The sequence below is a fragment of the Anguilla anguilla genome, chromosome 7 (assembly GCF_013347855.1).
Source record: "Anguilla anguilla isolate fAngAng1 chromosome 7, fAngAng1.pri, whole genome shotgun sequence".
NCBI lineage: Eukaryota > Metazoa > Chordata > Actinopteri > Anguilliformes > Anguillidae > Anguilla > Anguilla anguilla.
Window position 1 is genome coordinate 551264 of NC_049207.1, and position 18913 is coordinate 570176.

Sequence of the window (18913 nt, forward strand, 5' to 3'; positions counted from 1 at the left end):
CCATTACAGGCTGATGGAGAGAAAATTACCAGCATGTCTTGAACAGGGGTACAGTAAATACCCCCAGGGGTGGGTCAGGAACATACTGACAGGCGTGGGAATCTCTCTATCTGTCAGTATATATCGTGTGCATGCTGACCGTTTACGGTCGGGGTGGTGTTGGGGTGAATGAAGATTTGGCCACATTGTTAAGGTAATGGAGCAATGCACTCTCTGACGCAATAAACAAAGATCCATGTGTTTTTCACCAATCACTGCTCGGCTGGCTTCCTAACAGGTATAACTGCACCTGTGGGTACACCCCCTCTCTCTTGCCACTCCTCAGAGAGAGAGAGAGAGAGAGAGAGAGAGAGAGAGGGTGGTAGGAAAGGGGAAGTCTGGTAGTTTCTGGAATATTGGGAGAAGGAAGAGGGAGACCCTACAAGTACGAGCAGAGAAGAGAAATCAGCATGCTGAGTGAGTCTCATTTTATCCCTCTCTCTCTCACTGATAGCTTCATCCTACAGGACTAATAGGAAAGACAATGTTCCAGGAGTTTTTGAATTAGGAGGGAAATTGGAATGTGTGGATTTCACTTCACTAAAACCTTTCTAAAGCTGCCTGAATCTGTAAAATATTGGGGAATTTATCACACTGGACATATGTGTCCTTGTGTGGAGCGGGTCTGTGCTGTTGTGTAGCTGTGTGGTGAACGAGGTCAGTGCTGTTGTGTAGCTGTGTGGAGCGGGTCTGTGCTGTTGTGTAGCTGTGTGGAGTGGGTCTGTGCTGTTGTGTAGTTGTGTGGACGAGGTCAGTACTGTTTTGTAGGTGTGTGGAGGGGGTTAGTGTTGTTGTGTAGCTGTGTGGTGGGGGTCTGTGTTGTTGTGCTGTTGTATGGAGCAGGTCTGTGTTGTTGTGCTGTTGTGCTGTTGTGTGGAGCAGGTCTGTGCTGTTGTGTAGTTGTGTGGAGCAGGTCTGTGCTGTTGTGCAGTTGTGTGGTGGGGGTCAGTGCTGTTGTGTAGTTGTGTGGTGGGGGCCTGTGCTGTTGTGTAGTTGTGTTATGTCCACAGTGAGGTAGTTTGAGTGAGTCATGCATGGCTTGGTGTGGAGAGGAAGCTGGTGTTGTTTTTTGAAATTCAATGTATTTTATTGGAGCATTGCCAGGGAGTTGCTGGGCTGTTTTCACAGCGTTGTTGTAGCGTTGTCAGAGGGTTCCTCCTGAGCTGTCGTGCTAGGGGAGGCTGGATCGGGCAGTTCTACATTCCACAGGCATTATACACCAGAGGTATGACTGTGTGACAGCCAAACCTGTTTCCCCAACACAGTGAAACAGCAAAATGTTGGTATGGCTGTGAGTCAATGTGTGTTAAAAAGCATCTAAATTTTTTCAAAAGAGGGAGTGTGTGTGTGTGTGTGTGTGTGCATGAATGTGAGAGTGTGTGTGTGTGCATGAGTGTGAGAGTGTATGTGTGTGTGTGAGAGAGAGAGTGTGTGTCTGTGTGGGTTTGTGGGTTTGTGTGTGTGTGTGTGTTTGTGTGAGTGTGTGTGCGTGTCTGGGAGATTGGTGCATTGTTTAGAGCTCAGCCAATCCGAAGCAAGACTGCCAAACAAACAACAATAAACAGAGTTGTCCCAGAACAGTGGGAGATCCCCATGCCTTTTTATTCTGAGAATACAGACTGTTCCATCGTGAAAACACAATTAATTTTCCAAATAGGCATTCCCTTTTTCACAAATATAGCATCTGTCGTTATTTTATACCTCTGCTGGGAAACCCAGATTTCCAATTATTCACAAAACAAACGATGACCCAGGTTCCCTGCCATTTGTTTGGTAATGAAATCCCTTTTCTCAAATGCACACATTCGGCACTGCCTCTGAGGCCCTCTGGAGGCAGAACTGCTGCTATACTGCGGCTCTGCCCCGGTCAGATACCCCTTTACAAAGACACACTTACACATCCAGATTACAGGTGCAAAGAAGTGGATAAGGATTACCCAGGCGCAAGCATAAGGATTACCCAGGCACAAGCATAAGGATTACCCAGGCACAAGCATAAGGATTACCCAGGCACAAGCATAAGGATTACCCAGGCACAAGCATAAGGATTACCCAGGCACAAGCATAAGGATTACCCAGGCACAAGTAGCGAGGGAACCACAAGAAAAAGGGAACTTAAATTTACAGATCAGGACAAATAGGGTATGATCAACGGGGTGGTTGCAGCTTCACAGCACAGTATTACAGCATAGACATACCACTCTAACAGAGAGGATACAAATTTGGAATGACAACCCAAACAAAATGTAGGGGGTGGGGGCTGTAGGCGGTGGGGGCTGTATTGGGGTGGGGGCTGTAGGGGGTGGGGGCTGTATTGGGGTGGGGGCTGTAGGGGGTGGGGGCTGTATTGGGGTGGGAGCTGTAGGCGGTGGGGGCTGTATTGGGGTGGGGGCTGTAGGCGGTGGGGGCTGTATTGGGGTGGGGGCTGTAGGCGGTGGGGGCTGTAGGGGGTGGGGGCTGTAGGCGGTGGGGGCTGTAGGGGGTGGGGGCTGTATTGGGGTGGGGGCTGTAGGCGGTGGGGGCTGTAGGGGGTGGGGGCTGTAGGCGGTGGGGGCTGTATTGGGGTGGGGGCTGTAGGGGGTGGGGGCTGTGTTGGGGTGGGGGCTGTAGGCGGTGGGGGCTGTAGGCGGTGGGGGCTGTATTGGGGTGGGGGCTGTAGGGGGTGGGGGCTGTATTGGGGTGGGGGCTGTAGGGGGTGGGGGCTGTGTTGGGGTGGGGGCTGTAGGCGGTGGGGGCTGTATTGGGGTGCTGACTGAGGCTGTACTCCCCCCAGGTCTGGGCTCCCCCGGGGGGCGCTCTCTGACCGAGGAGCAGTTCCAGTGCTCCATCTGCCTGGAGGTGTTTGTGGAGCCGGTGTCCACGCCCTGCGGCCACAGCTTCTGCAAGGCCTGCCTGCAGGGCTACTGGACCCACAGCAAGCAGTGCGTCTGCCCCATGTGCAAGAAGAACTTCCCCCGGCGGCCCGAACTCAGCGTCAACCGCGTCCTGGCCGAAATCTCCACCCACTTCCAGGGGCTGGGCGTGGCGGAGGCGGGGCTGGGGGCGGGGCCGGACGCCAGGCCGGGGGAGTCGGTGGGTGGAGACTTTGCGCAGGTGGGGGATGTGGCCTGCGACTCCTGCATTGGGAGGAAGATGAGGGCAGTGAAGTCGTGCCTGACCTGCTGTGGGTCGTATTGCGAGGCCCACCTCCTGCCCCACCGTCGCGTCAAAGAGCTCGCCTCCCACCGCCTGACTCGGCCCCTGCCCCGCCTCGAGGAACAGGTCTGCAAGAAACACCAGCGCCTCCTGGAGGTCTACTGCCGCAACGACCACACCTGCGTCTGCACCGCCTGTGCAGACACTGCACACCGCACGCACAACATCGTTTCCATCGACCGCGAGTGGAAGCGGAAAATGGTGAGACCAGAACGATGCTAACGCTAACCAGTACAGGAGTACTATAGGCACTGAAAGTGCTAACGCTAACCATTTTTTCTCCATAGAGTCACCTGGGTAAGAGGAGGTCAGAAGTAAAACACTTGATCAAGGAGAGAGCTAAGAAGCTTGAGGAGATCAAACAGTCTATCAAGGTCATCAAGGTGAGTGAATGAGGGAATGAGTGAGTGTCTGTCAAAGTCATCAAAGTGAGTAAGCGAGTGAGTGCGTGCAAGTGAGCGAATGATTAAGCAAGCGATGGAGTGAGTGAGCGAGTGACTGGGTGACAGAGTGAGTGAGTGAGTGAGTGAGTGAATGAGTGACTGGGTGACAGAGTGAGTGAATGAGTGAGTGAGAGAGTGGGTGACTGAGTGAGAAAGTGAGTGAGTGAGTGACTGGGTGACTGAGTGACTGGGTGACAGAGTGAGTGAATGAGTTAGAGAGTGAGTGAGTGACTGGGTGACTTAGTGACTGAGTGACTGGGTGACAGAGTGAGTGAATGAGTTAGAGAGTGAGTGACTGGGTGACTGAGTGACTGAGTGAGAAAGTGAGTGAGTGACTGGGTGAATGAGTGACTGAATTATTGGGTGAGTGAGTAAGTGAGTGAGAGAGTGAGAAAGTAAGTTAATGAGTGACTGGGTGACTGAGTGACTGAGTGATCGGGTGACTGAGTGAGTGAGTGAGTGACTGGGTGCCTGAGTGAGTGAGTGAATGAGTGTGTGAGTGAGAGAATGAATGCATGCAAGTGAGTGATTGAGAGACAGGATGAGTGAATGAATGACTCTGTGACAGATCTAGTGAGTGAGTGAGAGTGAAACAGGCAGATTCCCTTCTGCATGTTGAGTGTTAGTGTTTTTTTTTAGCACTGCCTTATTGCAAACTCTAGTGGAGCCACGTTTAGTCCAGACCTGAGTCATCATTACAGACTGAGGACCCTCAGCTGTGTGTATAAATACAAAGAGGATACTGTTACACACGGGCCTGTCTGTCAGTGCACACTTAACCCCTACAGGGTCATTCAGTGCACACTGAAAGATATCTCTTTCCCACCACCTCCTTCATGCCTCCCCCTGGTGCTGGACAAGGGCGTTTGCTACATGCCTGAATGTAAATATTTAACAGGGTGAGATGTTTGTTTTCTGGGAGGAGGCAGTCAGACCAGTCAGACCAGTCCTGTCAGAGGTTCTCTGCATTCATAAGGACTCCAGCACCTGCTGCTCTGATCACATGGACATGGCCGAAAACCCCTGCCTCACTGACAAAAACCCCTGCCTCACTGGCGAAAAACACACTGCCTCACTGTCCAAAAACACCTGCCTCACTGGCCAAAAACCCTGCCTCCCTGACAAAAACCCCTGCCTCCCTGACAAAAACCCCTGCCTCACTGTCCAAAAACCCCTGCCTCACTGACAAAAACCCCTGCCTCACTGACAAAAACCCCTGCCTCCCTGACAAAAACCCCTGCCTCACTGTCCAAAAACCCCTGCCTCCCTGACAAAAACCCCTGCCTTACTGACAAAAACCCCTGCCTCCCTGACAAAAACCCCTGCCTCCCTGACAAAAACCCCTGCCTCACTGTCCAAAAACCCCTGCCTCCCTGACAAAAACCCCTGCCTTACTGACAAAAACCCCTGCCTCCCTGACAAAAACCCCTGCCTCACTGACAAAAACCCCTGCCTCACTGTCCAACAACCCTGCCTCACTGGCCAAAAACCCTGCCTCACTGACAAAAACCCCTGCCTCACTGACAAAAACCCCTGCCTCACTGGCCAACAACCCTGCCTCACTGGCCAAAAACCCTGCCTCACTGACAAAAACCCCTGCCTCACTGACAAAAACCCCTGCCTCCCTGACAAAAACCCCTGCCTCACTGACAAAAGCACACTGCCTCACTGGCCAAAAACCCCTGCCTCACTGACAAAAACACACTGCCTCACTGACAAAAACCCCTGCCACTTACTGGCTAACCTGGCACCCAGGGGCAGCCTGGGCCGGTGCAGTCAAAGCGTCTCACTCTTCACCTTAACAGTGAGAGACCGATCTTTAGTTCAGGGAAGTAAGGTTTTATAACAGCAGTGTGGCCTTTGACCCACAAGAAGAACAAAACCTCCCTAAAAAGGGAAGTTCACACCTACTGCCTTATGTACCTTTCAACGAATTATAAGACCCCGCCCTGTGTAGCATACACCCCAGCTTCACCTAACCTACACCTGTGGCCTGCAAGCCACAGGGCTGATTTGCACACAACTCTCCAAACATGGGAGAGTATGTTATCAGGTGTGTCAGTGCTGTGTTCAGCCATGTCGGTACTGTGTACAGGTGTGTGAGTGCTGTGTTTAGCTGCTGTGTGAGTGCTGTGTTTAGCTGCTGTGTTCAGGTGTGTGAGTGCTGTGGGTGCTGTAGTTGGTGTGTGGGTTCTGTAGTTGGTGTGTGGGTGCTGTAGTTGGTGTGTGGGTTCTGTAGTTGGAGTGTGGGTGCTGTAGTTGGTGTGTGGGTTCTGTAGTTGGTGTGTGGGTGCTGTGGGTTCTGTAGTTGGTGTGTGGGTGCTGTGGGTGCTGTAGTTGGTGTGTGGCTGCTGTAGTTGGTGTGTGGGTGCTGTAGTTGGTGTGTGGTTGCTGTAGTTGGTGTGTGGGTTCTGTAGTTGGTGTGTGGGTGCTGTGGGTGCTGTAGTTGGTGTGTGGGTGCTGTAGTTGGTGTGTGGGTGCTGTAGTTGGTGTGTGGGTTCTGTAGTTGGTGTGTGGGTGCTGTAGTTGGTGTGTGGGTGCTGTGGGTGCTGTAGTTGGTGTGTGGGTTCTGTAGTTGGTGTGTTGGTGCTGTAGTTGGTGTGTGGGTACTGTAGTTGGTGTGTGGGTGCTGTAGTTGGTGTGTGGGTGCTGTGGGTGCTGTAGTTGGTGTGTGGGTGCTGTAGTTGGTGTGTGGCTGCTGTAGTTGGTGTGTGGGTGCTGTAGTTGGTGTGTGGGTGCTGTGGGTGCTGTAGTTGGTGTGTGGGTGCTGTAGTTGGTGTGTGGCTGCTGTAGTTGGTGTGTGGGTGCTGTAGTTGGTGTGTGGCTGCTGTAGTTGGTGTGTGGGTGCTGTGGTTGGTGTGTGGGTGCTGTGGGTGCTGTAGTTGGTGTGTGGCTGCTGTAGTTGGTGTGTGGGTGCTGTAGTTGGTGTGTGGGTTCTGTAGTTGGTGTGTGGGTGCTGTGGGTGCTGTAGTTGGTGTGTGGGTGCTGTAGTTGGTGTGTGGCTGCTGTAGTTGGTGTGTGGGTGCTGTAGTTGGTGTGTGGGTGCTGTGGGTGCTGTAGTTGGTGTGTGGGTGCTGTAGTTGGTGTGTGGCTGCTGTAGTTGGTGTGTGGGTGCTGTAGTTGGTGTGTGGCTGCTGTAGTTGGTGTGTAGGTGCTGTGGTTGGTGTGTGGGTGCTGTGGGTGCTGTAGTTGGTGTGTGGGTGCTGTAGTTGGTGTGTGGGTTCTGTAGTTGGTGTGTGGGTGCTGTGGGTGCTGTAGTTGGTGTGTGGGTGCTGTAGTTGGTGTGTGGCTGCTGTAGTTGGTGTGTGGGTGCTGTGGTTAATGTGTGGTGCTCCGGGCACAGACCTCAGCGCAGCGGGAGCTGGAGGAGAGCTGGAAGGTGTATGCAGAGCTGCAGCGCTTGGTGGAGCAGAGCCAGGCGGAGGTGGTGGAGCAGATCACCGCGCGGCAGCGGGAGGCGGAGCGGCAGGCCCAGGAGCTGGCCCACGGCCTGGAGGAAGAGCTGGACCAGCTGAGGAAGAGGAGCTCCGAGCTGGAGGCACTCGCTCACACTGATGACAAACTACTGGTGCTGCAGGTCTGATACTGCCGCACTGCGTGAACACTGCACACACAACTCACACACTGCGCACATGCAACTCACACACTGCACACACAACTCACACACTGCACACAAAGTACTGACACATTACTCACACACTGTAAACATACTACTCATACACTGCCCAAACACGATAGCTCACCACTTCTCATGCATTACTCACACACTATCCACGCATAATACACTGCACATTAACTGTAATGTTGTGTCCTATGCTGTAGATCCTCCCCACTTTGGCCCCTCCCCCTGAGCCGATGGACTGGTCCGGCGTGTCCGTGAATACTGACCTGTATGTGGGGACTGTGAGGTCATCAGTCAGCGCCCTGCTGGAAAAGAGCCAAGACATGCTCAAGAGACTCTACAGCAAAGGTCTGTGATTGGACTAGGCTGGTCACAGTGTTACAATCTGGTCTAGGTCAGACCGTAACAGGAAAAATGATAAGGGAATGAGTGAGGAATGGGTAATGGAAATGATGCTGCAGACCGATGAGTAACGCTGGTCCTTATCTGCTTATCCAATGCTAACTAAAGCCAAATATAGTCTAGACTTAGAAGGCCTGTTGGGTATGAGGCAGCTTTAAAAACTATGCTTCAGGACATTTAATCTGCAGGCTGAGACCAAGAATCCACTTACCCCCAATGAAGATTTAAAATTCTACAACCTCTGTGTTTGAATTTGACTGCGATCTCTTTTCTCCACAGAGTTACGTAAGCTACAGAACTATGCAAGTACGTTTCTCTCTGACACATTACATTACATTACATTTATTTAGCAGACACTCTTACCCAAAGCGACATATAAAAGTGCATATCATGGTCATTGGACAACTACAAAATACAGGTTTGAAAAGGTACAAACACATCACACACTCACATCACACACCAGACTCACATCACACAACACACTCACATCAAACACTCACACTCACATCAAACACACTCACATCACACTCACATCAAACACTCACACAGCACACTCACATCATACACTCACACTCACATCAAACACTCACATCACATAACACACTCACATCACACAACACACTCACATCAAACACTCACATCACACACTCCCACTCACATCACACAACACACTCAGATCAAACACATCACACACTCACATCACATCACACACTCCCACTCACATCACATCATATCACACACACATCACATCATACACTCGCATCACATCACACACTCACGTCACACAGCACACATCTGTAGCCAGATTAGCAACTGCAGCAATAACAATCATAATTATGTAAATACTGCTGTCTAACTAATGACAAAAATGAATATGTGCACATATACTTGAACTCACACAGTGTTGGGGTGTGCAGTCATTATATTGTAGGAACAGGCTGTAATTCCTCATCCAGCCCTGCAGGAGGTGCTGCTGAGTTTGACCCCATGCTGTCTCTGCAGGTGAGGTGTTTCTGGACTCGGGCACGGCTCAGCGGAGCCTGGCGCTGTCAGCGGACGGGAGGAAGGTGTGGTTTGAGGAGCGCAAGCAGCCGGCTCCGCAGGGAGAGGCCACGCGGCGCTTCCACCCCGCCCTGTTCGTGCTCAGCCGTGAGAGCCTCAGCTCCGGCCGCCACTACTGGGAGGTGGAGGTGGGCTCCAAGACCGCCTGGACCCTGGGCGTGGCGCGGCAGTCCGCCCACAGGAAGGGGGACATCCGGCTGAGCCCCGATAACGGGTTCTGGTGCCTGTGGCTGAAGGGCGGGGAGATCAAGGCCCTAAGCTCCGCCCGCCTGCCCCTGCTGGTCCCCGAGCTCCCCAGCAAGGTGGGCGTGTACCTGGACTACGAGGCGGGGCAGGTGTCCTTCTACGACGTGAAGGCGCACGCGCACCTCTACACCTTCATGGACGCCTTCACCGAGAGCCTGTTCCCCATATTCAGCCCCTGCCCCGCCCATGACGGCAAGAACGCCGCCCCCCTCATCATCTCACCCGTCAAGCACAGCTGAGCAAAATCTCACACTCTGCCCCTCTCCCAAACCACTCCCCCTGAGCTACAGACCCCACCCCTCTCCCAAACCCCTCTCCCTGTGCTACAGACCCCGCCCCTCTCCCCGAGCTACAGACACCACCCCTCTCCCAAACCCCTCCCCCCGTGCTACAGACCCCGCCCCTCTCCCAAACCACTCCCCCTGAGATACAGACCCCGCCCCTCTCCCCGCGCTAGAGACCCCGCCCCTTTCCCCGAGCTACAGACCCCACCCCTCTCCCAAACCCCTCTCTCTGTGCTACAGACCCCACCCCTCTCCCAAACCACTCTCTCTGTGCTACAGACCCCACCTCTCTCCAAAACCACTCCCCCTGTACTGCAAACCAGGCCCCTCCTTGTGTGGGAGTTCTCCTGTGATGTTCCAGGGGTACAGACACTGTTTTTACAGAAACATGACTGTCAAGGACTGTCAGACTCCAAATTTATGTCTGTACATTGAATTAATGAATGTGCTTAAACTCACAGAAGCCTGCTGATCTGAGCAGATCAGTCTCCAAATTGCTGTTCTTTTAGGGTCAGAAGGAAATCGGTCAGCTGTGGCTTCCTGTTCTATATGAAGAATCTCTGTACTCATATGTGAAGGGTCCCAGATACTTTACATCATGACGTCTTTATGTCTAATGCAATAATGGACTTGATTTCCATATTTTAGAAATAGGTTTTTTTAAACATACTATTTTTTACTACTGTATTTTATACTATAGAGTTTAGCATTAAAATGCTAAATGTAAAAATATACTATATCTGTACACTGAAAACATGGTATTATTAACTGTATTTTTCAATTTGAATAAAAATGATCAGAGGAAAGGACTTGTCTGGACTTCCTCTACAATTTTCCCCAGCTGGTTGAAAGCGCGTTTATACAGTTATGTTGGGTTTGAATGTTGTTTCCTGAAGAACAGAAGAAGCAGGACCTGCATAGTGCAGCAGTATGGAAGTGGGTGGGGCTTACACAGTACAGTGTTATTAAAGTGGGCGGGGCTTACACTGTGCAGTGTTATTAAAGTGGGCAGGGCTTATACTATGCAGTGTTATTAAAGTGGGCGGGGCTTACACTGTGCAGTGTTATTAAAGTGGGCGGGGCTTACACTGTGCAGTGCTTTTAAAGTGGGTGGGGCTTACACAGTGCAGTGTTATTGAAGTTGGCAGGAAATAGATGTGAGTGAGAGGAGAGTCCAGCTCTATTGGAAAGGGCGGAGCAAAGAGGAGATGATTGTTTGTGATTGGCTGGGTTATGTAAGGCTGCCCCTTTAAGAGCAGGGGAGCCAGGATCAGCATGGGGTCAGTGTTGCCTGTCAGAGAGGTGACACTGCGCTTCGGGACACAGCGGTGACACCATGGAGTCTCCCTCCACTGCAGCCGCTGCCGGTAAGAAAGCTTCCTGAAGGCTTATTTCATACATGATGGGCTTTTCATCCAATGAGAACACAGAAATATTCTCAGAGCTCTGTGTGTGTGTGTGAGTGAGTGAGTGAGTGTGCGTGTAAGTGTGTATGTGTAAGTGTGAGTGTAGGCGTGTGTATGAGTGTGTGTGTGTGTGTGTGTATATGTGTGTGCGAGTGTGTGAGTGTGAATGCGTGTGTGTGTGTGTGTAAGTGTGAGTGTAGGCGTGTGTATGAGTGTGTGTATATGTGTGTGAATGTGTGTGTGTGTGTGTGTGTAAGTGTGAGTGTAGGCATGTGTATGAGTGTGTGTGTGTGTGTGTGTGTGTGTGAGTGTGAATGTGTATCTGTGTAAGTGTGAGTGTGTGTATATGTGTGTGTGAGTGTGTGTGTGAATGTGTGTGTATGAGTGTGTATGAGTGTGTGTGTGAGTGTGTGTGTATGTGTGTGGCCAGTGGTGCTAAATGAGGGGCAGAACTGAGGGGCAGAAGGCTTCTCGCTGCCCCTGTCTGTGGGGTAAACATAAAGCTGGGAATCTGCTGGCGGGGTATTTCTGGAAGAGAGAGAGTTTCTATCTATAGCCGAGCCTCTATATACACCAGCCTCCCTCCCAACTCCTTAGACAGAAGCACACTGCCACAGGAATACCAGCACTCCATACTCACACTCTCACACACACACACACACACACACACACACACACTCACACATACACCTACACAGACACACATACACACTCAGACACACACACTCATACACATGTCCACACTCACACTTACACACTCACACATACACCTACACACACACACACTTACACAGACACACATACACACACACACACACATACTCTCACACTCACACACACACTCACACTCACACTTACACACTCACACACACACCTACACACACACACACTTACACAGACACACATGCACACGCACACTCACACACACACACACATACACTCACACACACACTCATACCTACACACACTCACACACACACACACACACACACTCTACACTCCACACTTCTACAGTCCTTTACATAGTTTTGTTTAACTTCTACTGCATAAAATGAGGCGCAAAGCTACTGTTGCCTTTGGTCATGACAGACTAAATCCATACAATCTGTTCTCTGCATAAAAAAGTTATTTTCAGAATGTTCATACTTTAAAGCATCACATATATGCCTTCAGTGAGCTTCGTTTCCCCTGCTTTCCAGCGCTAGCAGAATATTCCAGAACATTAGCGGCTGTGGGAGGATCATCTTTAGCCTGTTTCCATCAGCACAAGGCCAGAGACACAGACCCGCCCCTCCTGTGCCAGGAGGGGTCTGGGGAGGGGTCTGTGAGGAGGGTCTGGGGGAGGGGTTTGGGGGAGGGGTCTGGGAGGGGGGTCTGAGAGGGGGGTCTGGGGGAGGGGTTTGGGGGAGGGGTCTGGGAGGGGAGTCTGGGGAGGAGTCTATGAGGGGGGTCTGGGAGAGGGGCCTGGGGGAGGGGTTTGGGAGGTGGGTCTGGGGGAGGGGTCTGGGCGAGTGTCTGGGAGGGGGATCTGGGGAGGGGTCTGGGCGAGGGGTCTGGGAGGGGGGATCTGGGGGAGGGGTCTGGGTGAGGGGTCTGGGGAGGGGTCTGGGCGAGGGGTCTGGGAGGGGGGTCTGGGGGAGGGGTAGTTTGCTTTAGGCCGAACGGCACAGCTATTTGCCTCCGTAAGCATGTTATTTTGGAAGTTCCATGCAACAACTTTGACAGAATGCATTCTGGGAGAAACTTGAGAAGCTCTCTCTTTTGTCCCCCCCTCGTCTTCCAGACCTCTGGGAAGGACAGCTGCCCTTTCACACATTAATCTTAATGGCACCAGGCTTATCACCCAAAATGGGTCGGCTCACTGCAGCCCTGGCACCAGGCTTCAGCATGGGCAGTGCATCTGTGCGCAGGCCAAGGCCTCTGCAGAGCATCTACAACTATCAAACACACGTAAATAACAGCAATCAAACATACATAAACAACTATCAAGCATACTTAAATAACAACAATCAAACATACATAAACAACTATCAAACATACTTAAATAACAACAATCAAACACATAAACAAAATAAAACATACAAATCTAACAATTATACATACATATCAAACAACAATCAAACATACAAATCAAGCAACAATCAAACACACACAGACCCCATGCTGAAACTCAAAGCTCTTTCCCCATGTATTCTACTCCAGTGCTGCAGGTGGCGCTGTGCAAAAAACATTATAAAACCTGCAGATATCCCAGCCCAGCTCACTGGGTTTAATCTTTTCAGATTAGAAATGTACCATAACATTTCAATGTTAATAGCATACCTAACTAAATCCTTAAATGTCTTAACAATGTGTATTCATATTTTTTATCAATAGTTTGTTTAACTAGCATCCTAGCATTACCGAGTCATTAGCCTGTTAGCTAGTTAGCGAGTGAATGCTGTTACAGTTTTAAGCTTTTGTTTCATAATATGAAATTTTTTGGACACAAAAGTAACAGTACCTTTACTGGTAAAGTAGTTTGGCATACATATATGTAGAACACCAACAATGTTTTACGCACATCTAGCGCACCCACAGTCTGCAATGTTTCAGATTTCGAGAGGCACACAAACAGGCCTGTGTCTTTTTGTCTGTAATTACATCATGGCAGATGCAGGAACTTGTGCACTTCCATAAGCTCCATAAATTATCCAGCTTCAGTGGATCATTTGCTGAGCAATAATAAACATGAGAACACTTTTTGTTTGCAATATTATTATATTATAATATCTACCTCATAAAGTGCTGCCGCTGCTAAATGATGCAGGAAGTTTTAATACGCCAAGGTGCTACTGGGTAGTCCCAGCCCTACTCTTAATAATATCACTAACAGTCAACTCTCCTCCATAACGGAGTCAGAGTCAGCAATCCCATAATGCATTGATCCATTGTGTTTGTAAACAAAAAGCTTCAGCCTTATAAATAAAAAATAACAAGATATTCCTAATTCAGTATTGCTGAATTTTAAGTTCTTGTATTTTTCTGTGAATGTTCCATTTAATGCAAACATACATCCTGATAAAATACAGAGTTTAGTTATTAGTGTTAACTGCAGGCTACAGAGCCTGCATAGTGAAATGATAAACATATGATGACAGTTTACAGCGCAGACGTGACACAGATATGCGTATGATTAGTTTACAGTGCAGACGTGTGACACAGATATGCGTATGATTAGTTTACAGCGCAGACGTGTGACGCAGATATGCGCATGATTAGTTTACAGCGCAGACGTGTGACGCAGATATGCGCATGATTAGTTTACAGCGCAGACGTGTGACTGCAGCCACGCTAGGCTTGGAAAGCGGAGGTGAAGGACCTGTCTGTGGCAGGAATGGCTTCAGTCAGCAGGAAGCTGTCAGAGGAACAGTGCTACTGCTCCATCTGCCTGGACGTGTTCCGCAGCCCTGTCTCCATCCCCTGCGGCCACAGCTTCTGCATGGGCTGCATCGGGGGCTACTGGAAGGGCAGCTCCCTGTGCCAGTGCCCCATGTGCAAGAAGACCTTCTACCAGCGCCCCGACATCAGCGTCAACACGGTGCTGCGGGACATCGCGGAGCAGCTGAGAGACAGCGAAGCCAGACCCCCGCAGGGGGGCCCCGAGGAGGGCCCGGACGCTGCAGCAACCTGCCCTGCGGTACAGCTGGAGGGGAGCCCCGAGATGCAGCCGGAGGGCCCCAGGGCGGAGGGCCCCAGGGCAGAGGGCCCCAGGGCGGAGGGCGTGGCCTGTGACATCTGCACCGGGGAGCAGCAGCGGGCGCTGAAGTCCTGCCTGGTGTGTCTGACCTCCTACTGCGAGGAGCACCTGAGGTCCCACAACGCCCGCTTCACCAAACACAAACTCATCCAGCCAATCAGCAGCCTGCAGGACAGGATGTGCCCCAAGCACGAGCGGCTGCTGGAGCTGTTCTGCAGGACGGACCAGACGTGTGTGTGTGTGCTGTGCGTGGAGACGGACCACCGGGCCCACTTCACTGTGTCCGCTGAGAGGGCCTGGGTGGAGAAGAAGGTGAGAGCTGCTCGCGTCTAAATACACAGCCTTGCATCTAAATACACAGCCTTGCATCTAAATACACAACCTTGAGTCTAAATACACAACCTTGAGTCTAAATACACAACCTTGCGTCTAAATACACAGCTGCTCGCGTCTAAATACACAACCTTGAGTCTAAATACACAACCTTGAGTCTAAATACACAACCTTGCGTCTAAATACACAACCGGAGTCTAAATACACAGCTGCTCGCGTCTAAATACACAACCTTGAGTCTAAATACACAACCTTGAGTCTAAATACACAACCTTGCGTCTAAATACACAACCTTGCGTCTAAATACACAACCTTGAGTCTAAATACACAACCATGAGCATAAATACACAACAACGAGTCTAAATACACAACCATGAGCATAAATACACAACCATGAGCCTAAATACACAACCTTGAGTCTAAATACACAACCTTGCATCTAAATACACAGCTGCTCACGTCTAAATACACAACCTTGAGTCTAAATACGCAACCTCAAGCCTAAATACACAACCTCAAGTCTAAATACACAACAACGAGTCTAAATACACAACCATGAGCATAAATACACAACGAGTCTAAATACACAACCATGAGCCTAAATCATGCCCCTCCTCCCCCCCCCACCTCTCTTCTGATTTCATTATTTGGATGGGCAGCAGGACTCCGGACAGAAGTGACCAGATTATTTCTCAGCCCTGTTTTCAGTGTAGAGTGTTAAGCATGAGGTCACAGACTTCCACCCATCAGCAATGTAAACATCCAAGTGCCGTCTGTTATCAAAACAGGTCCGGCTGTTTGGCTCGCTAAAGAAGACGGTTAATGTTAGTGATCCAGCTGTGAGGGGTGTGGTCTTACTGCCCCTCCTCTCTGTCTCCTGTGCTGTAATGTTTCTCAGGCTCAGCTGAAGAAGACGGAAGCAGACATGCAGCAGATGATGCAGGACAGATGGAGGAAGGTGGAGGAGATCAGACAGTGTGTGGAGCTGAGCAGAGTGAGTCCTGATTACAGTCCTGATGCTCACGTTAGGGAGGGAGACACAGGGCTCAGTTACGGGCATATTACTGATCTCTCTCTGACTGAAATCCTCTCACTCACTCCGCACACCTGTACTCTAAGAGCTGCTTCTCGTTTGAGCAGAGCAGCACACAGAGAGAGATGGAGGACAGCGTGCTGGTGTTCAGTACTCTGAAGCGCTCCATTGAGATTCGCCAGGCCAAACTGACTGAGGTGATGGAGGAGAAGCAGAGAGCAGTAGAGAAACATGCTGAAGGCCTCATTAAAGACCTGGAGCAGGAACTCACTGAGCTACAGACCAGAAGCACTGAACTGGAGAAACTCTCACAAACTGAGGATCATCTCTACTTCCTACAGGTCACACACTCCTACTGTTACTGACTGCAGAATGTATGTGCAGTGTATTAGAGAGAGTGGGAGTGAGTGTGTGTATGTGCAGTATGTTAGTGAGTGAGTGAGTGAGTATGTGCAGTGTGTTACTGAGTGTGTTAGTGAGTGAGTGAGTGTGTATGTGCAGTGTGTTAGTGAGTGTGTATGTGCAGTGTGAGTGAGTGTGTATGTGCAGTGTGTTAGTCAGTGAGTGAGTGGGTGTGTATGTGCAGTGTGTTAGTGAGTGTGTATGTGCAGTGTGTCACTGAGTGTGTATGTGCAGTGTGTTAGTCAGTGAGTGAGTGGGTGTGTATGTATGTGGACGGTACAGTACAGTAATTCTCCATGCTGATGGATCTGTCCTCTCCTGCTGTAGAGTTTCCCGTCTCTGTGTTCCCCTCCGAACACCAAGGACTGGTCTGGAGCCGGCGTTCACACTGATGTGTGTGTGGGGACTGTGAGGAGAGCCGTGGAAGAGTTGGAGGTCTCTCTCACCCAGCAAGTGGACAAACTGGCAGAGAAAGGTCAGTTTCCAGACTCATAAATAAAGCAGATAACTTTACTCTCATTACAAACCACTGCCATCAGCAGCTTTCCCACTTACCTACTGTAATTATGATAAGTTATAATTAGATTATTTAATTTCTTAATATTAAAGAGTCCTTATCATCATCTGCAAGCTGACCCATAAAAGGAAAAGGACATTAGCACAGGCTCGAAGGTTTACAGTTAAAATATTAAGCTCTGATTATTTTAATAAAACCTGATGAGTATTGAGATTAAAATCCTCTTTCTGTACAGAGCTCCGGAGGATACAGAAATATGCAGGTGAGGCTTCCTTCACCTGGACCTGTCTGACTGGATGTCTGCTCCTCTGTGGGTGGGGACCTGTCTGACTGGATGTCTGCTCCTCTGTGGGTGGGGCCCCGTCTGATTGGCCATGTGCTCCTATGTGGGCGGGGCCCTGTCTGATTGGCTGTGCGCTCCTCCGTGGGTGGGGCCCTGTCTGATTGGCCGTGTGTTCCTCTGTGGGTGGAGCCTGTCTGACTGGCTGTGTGTTCCTCTGTGGGTGGAGCCTGTCTGACTGGATGTCTGCTCCGCTGTGGGTGGGGCCCCGTCTGATTGGCCATGTGCTCCTATGTGGGCGGGGCCCTGTCTGATTGGCTGTGTGTTCCTCTGTGGGTGGAGCCTGTCTGACTGGATGTCTGCTCCTCTGTGGGTGGGGCCCCGTCTGATTGGCCATGTGCTCCTATGTGGGTGGGGCCCTGTCTGATTGGCCGTGTGCTTCTCTGTGGGTGGAGCCTGTCTGATTGGCCCTGTAGTCCTCTGTGGCTGGGGCCCTGTCTGATTGGCCGTGTGCTTCTCTGTGGCTGGGGCCCTGTCTGATTGGCTGTGTGCTCCTCAGTGGGCGTGACCCTGGACGGCCGGACGGCGAACCCCTGGCTGCAGCTGTCTGAAAGCGGGAAGCAGGTTCGGCACGGGGGGGTGTGGCAGGACCTGGCGGATGGGCCGGAGCGCTTCGACACCGTGGTCATCGTCCTGGGGAGGGAGGCCTTCGCCCGCGGCCGGCACTACTGGGAGGTGCAGGTGGGCCAGAAGGACGACTGGTACCTGGGCGTGGCCAAGGTGTCCGTCAACAGGAAGGGGCGGATCGCGGTCAGCACGGCGCAGGGCTACTGGGCGCTGGCCATGAAGGGGGGGCGCGAATACCGAGCATCCTGCACTCCCCCCGTTACACTCAGCCTCCCACACCGCCCCCACCGCGTGGGCGTGTACCTGGACTACGAGGAGGGGCAGGTGTCCTTCTACGACGTGGAGGCCAGGTCTCACCTCTACACCTTCACAGACACCTTCAGCGAAACACTGCACCCCTTCTTCTACCTGTACTGCAGTGACAAGACCTCAGACAGCCTCACCATCTCCCCCATGAGCTCCAAACCTGCGGTGAAGCAGTGCTGAAAACTGGGGCTTATCCAACGCTAATGTAACCTCAACACAACCTTAATGCAACGTTACACAACCAGAAACCCACCGTCAAGCAATGCTTAAGATCTGCGCTCAGCTCACCCTCCTACGTTAAAATAACATTATCCCCGTCACTGTGACACGATTCACAGGACTCATCTGTGCTGTCACTCAACGTGCCATGTGTAATGACATGGGCTAAGAAGCTAGATTTTATACATAATCAAATGATGTCTTGACAAACGGAAGCTTGTGTATTTTTCTGAAGTTTTTGTCTTTTGCATGTTCTGTTCGTTACTGAACAACAGTCATTCTATGTGACATGTAAGCAGGGCAATAGTAGCACAATAAAAACTATTTGTCTTTTTTTGGTGGCTGTTGTGGTATTTAGGACCATGTTATGATTACTGAATGAATGGAAACTGTCAAACCGGTTTGACACACACTACCCCAGTCACGTCTTAGCTCTCCCAGACTGAAACCGCCAATAGAAAAATAGAAACACTATCTGCAGCCATTCGGCCTCCTGTGGCCTGGGCTTCCACAACCAGAGGGACTCAGACTCAGCAATGAAGGTTTCTGCTACAGAGACTGCTGAGAGTGGCGAGAGAGAGAGAGAGAGGTAAAGGTGAGTGTGAGAGGTACAAGTGGTTATGAGAGAGGTAAAGGTGAGTGTGAGAGGTACAGGTGGTTGTGAGAGTGGTAAAGGTGAGACAGAGAATAGTAAAGGTGAGTGTGAGAGAGGTAAAGGTGAGACAGAAAGGTATCAGCTTTGCATACTCACATTTTCT

General features: G+C 50.8%; 2 protein-coding genes across 3 annotated transcripts; both read left to right on the forward strand.

Moving 5' to 3' along the window:
* Window positions 1–378: 378 nt before the first annotated feature.
* Window positions 379–9399, forward strand: btr12 (bloodthirsty-related gene family, member 12). The gene is made up of 7 exons (XM_035427586.1): window positions 379–456; window positions 2813–3435; window positions 3522–3617; window positions 7021–7254; window positions 7500–7647; window positions 7981–8007; window positions 8704–9399. Exons 1-7 carry the CDS (start codon window positions 450–452, stop codon window positions 9246–9248), a joined length of 1680 nt encoding a protein of 559 aa, XP_035283477.1. The 5' UTR covers window positions 379–449; the 3' UTR covers window positions 9249–9399.
* A 1185-nt stretch (window positions 9400–10584) lies between these two features.
* On the forward strand, window positions 10585–18323 carry si:dkey-46i9.6 (E3 ubiquitin-protein ligase TRIM39). Of its 2 annotated transcripts, XM_035427585.1 has the most exons (8): window positions 10585–10660; window positions 14002–14414; window positions 14445–14750; window positions 15670–15765; window positions 15912–16145; window positions 16534–16681; window positions 16959–16985; window positions 17563–18323. In XM_035427585.1, the coding sequence occupies exons 2-8, from the start codon at window positions 14076–14078 to the stop codon at window positions 18114–18116; spliced, it is 1704 nt and encodes a 567-aa protein (XP_035283476.1). In that variant the 5' UTR covers window positions 10585–10660; window positions 14002–14075; the 3' UTR covers window positions 18117–18323. The 2 variants fall into 2 exon arrangements, with proteins under 2 accessions (XP_035283476.1, XP_035283475.1); XM_035427584.1 differs by having other exon boundaries at window positions 14002–14750.
* The last annotated feature ends 590 nt before the right edge of the window (window positions 18324–18913 follow it).

Bases quoted from the DNA above. Each gene is read 5' to 3' on its own strand.
- btr12 (XM_035427586.1), top strand. The intron at 3,618-7,020 runs GTGAGTGAATGA...CTCCGGGCACAG, and splicing joins AGTCTATCAAGGTCATCAAG to ACCTCAGCGCAGCGGGAGCT. The intron at 7,648-7,980 runs GTCTGTGATTGG...TTTTCTCCACAG, and splicing joins CAAGAGACTCTACAGCAAAG to AGTTACGTAAGCTACAGAAC.
- si:dkey-46i9.6 (XM_035427584.1), top strand. From the start codon at position 14,076: ATGGCTTCAGTCAGCAGGAAGCTGTCAGAGGAACAGTGCTACTGCTCC. The intron at 15,766-15,911 runs GTGAGTCCTGAT...TCGTTTGAGCAG, and splicing joins AGTGTGTGGAGCTGAGCAGA to AGCAGCACACAGAGAGAGAT. The intron at 16,146-16,533 runs GTCACACACTCC...CTCCTGCTGTAG, and splicing joins ATCATCTCTACTTCCTACAG to AGTTTCCCGTCTCTGTGTTC.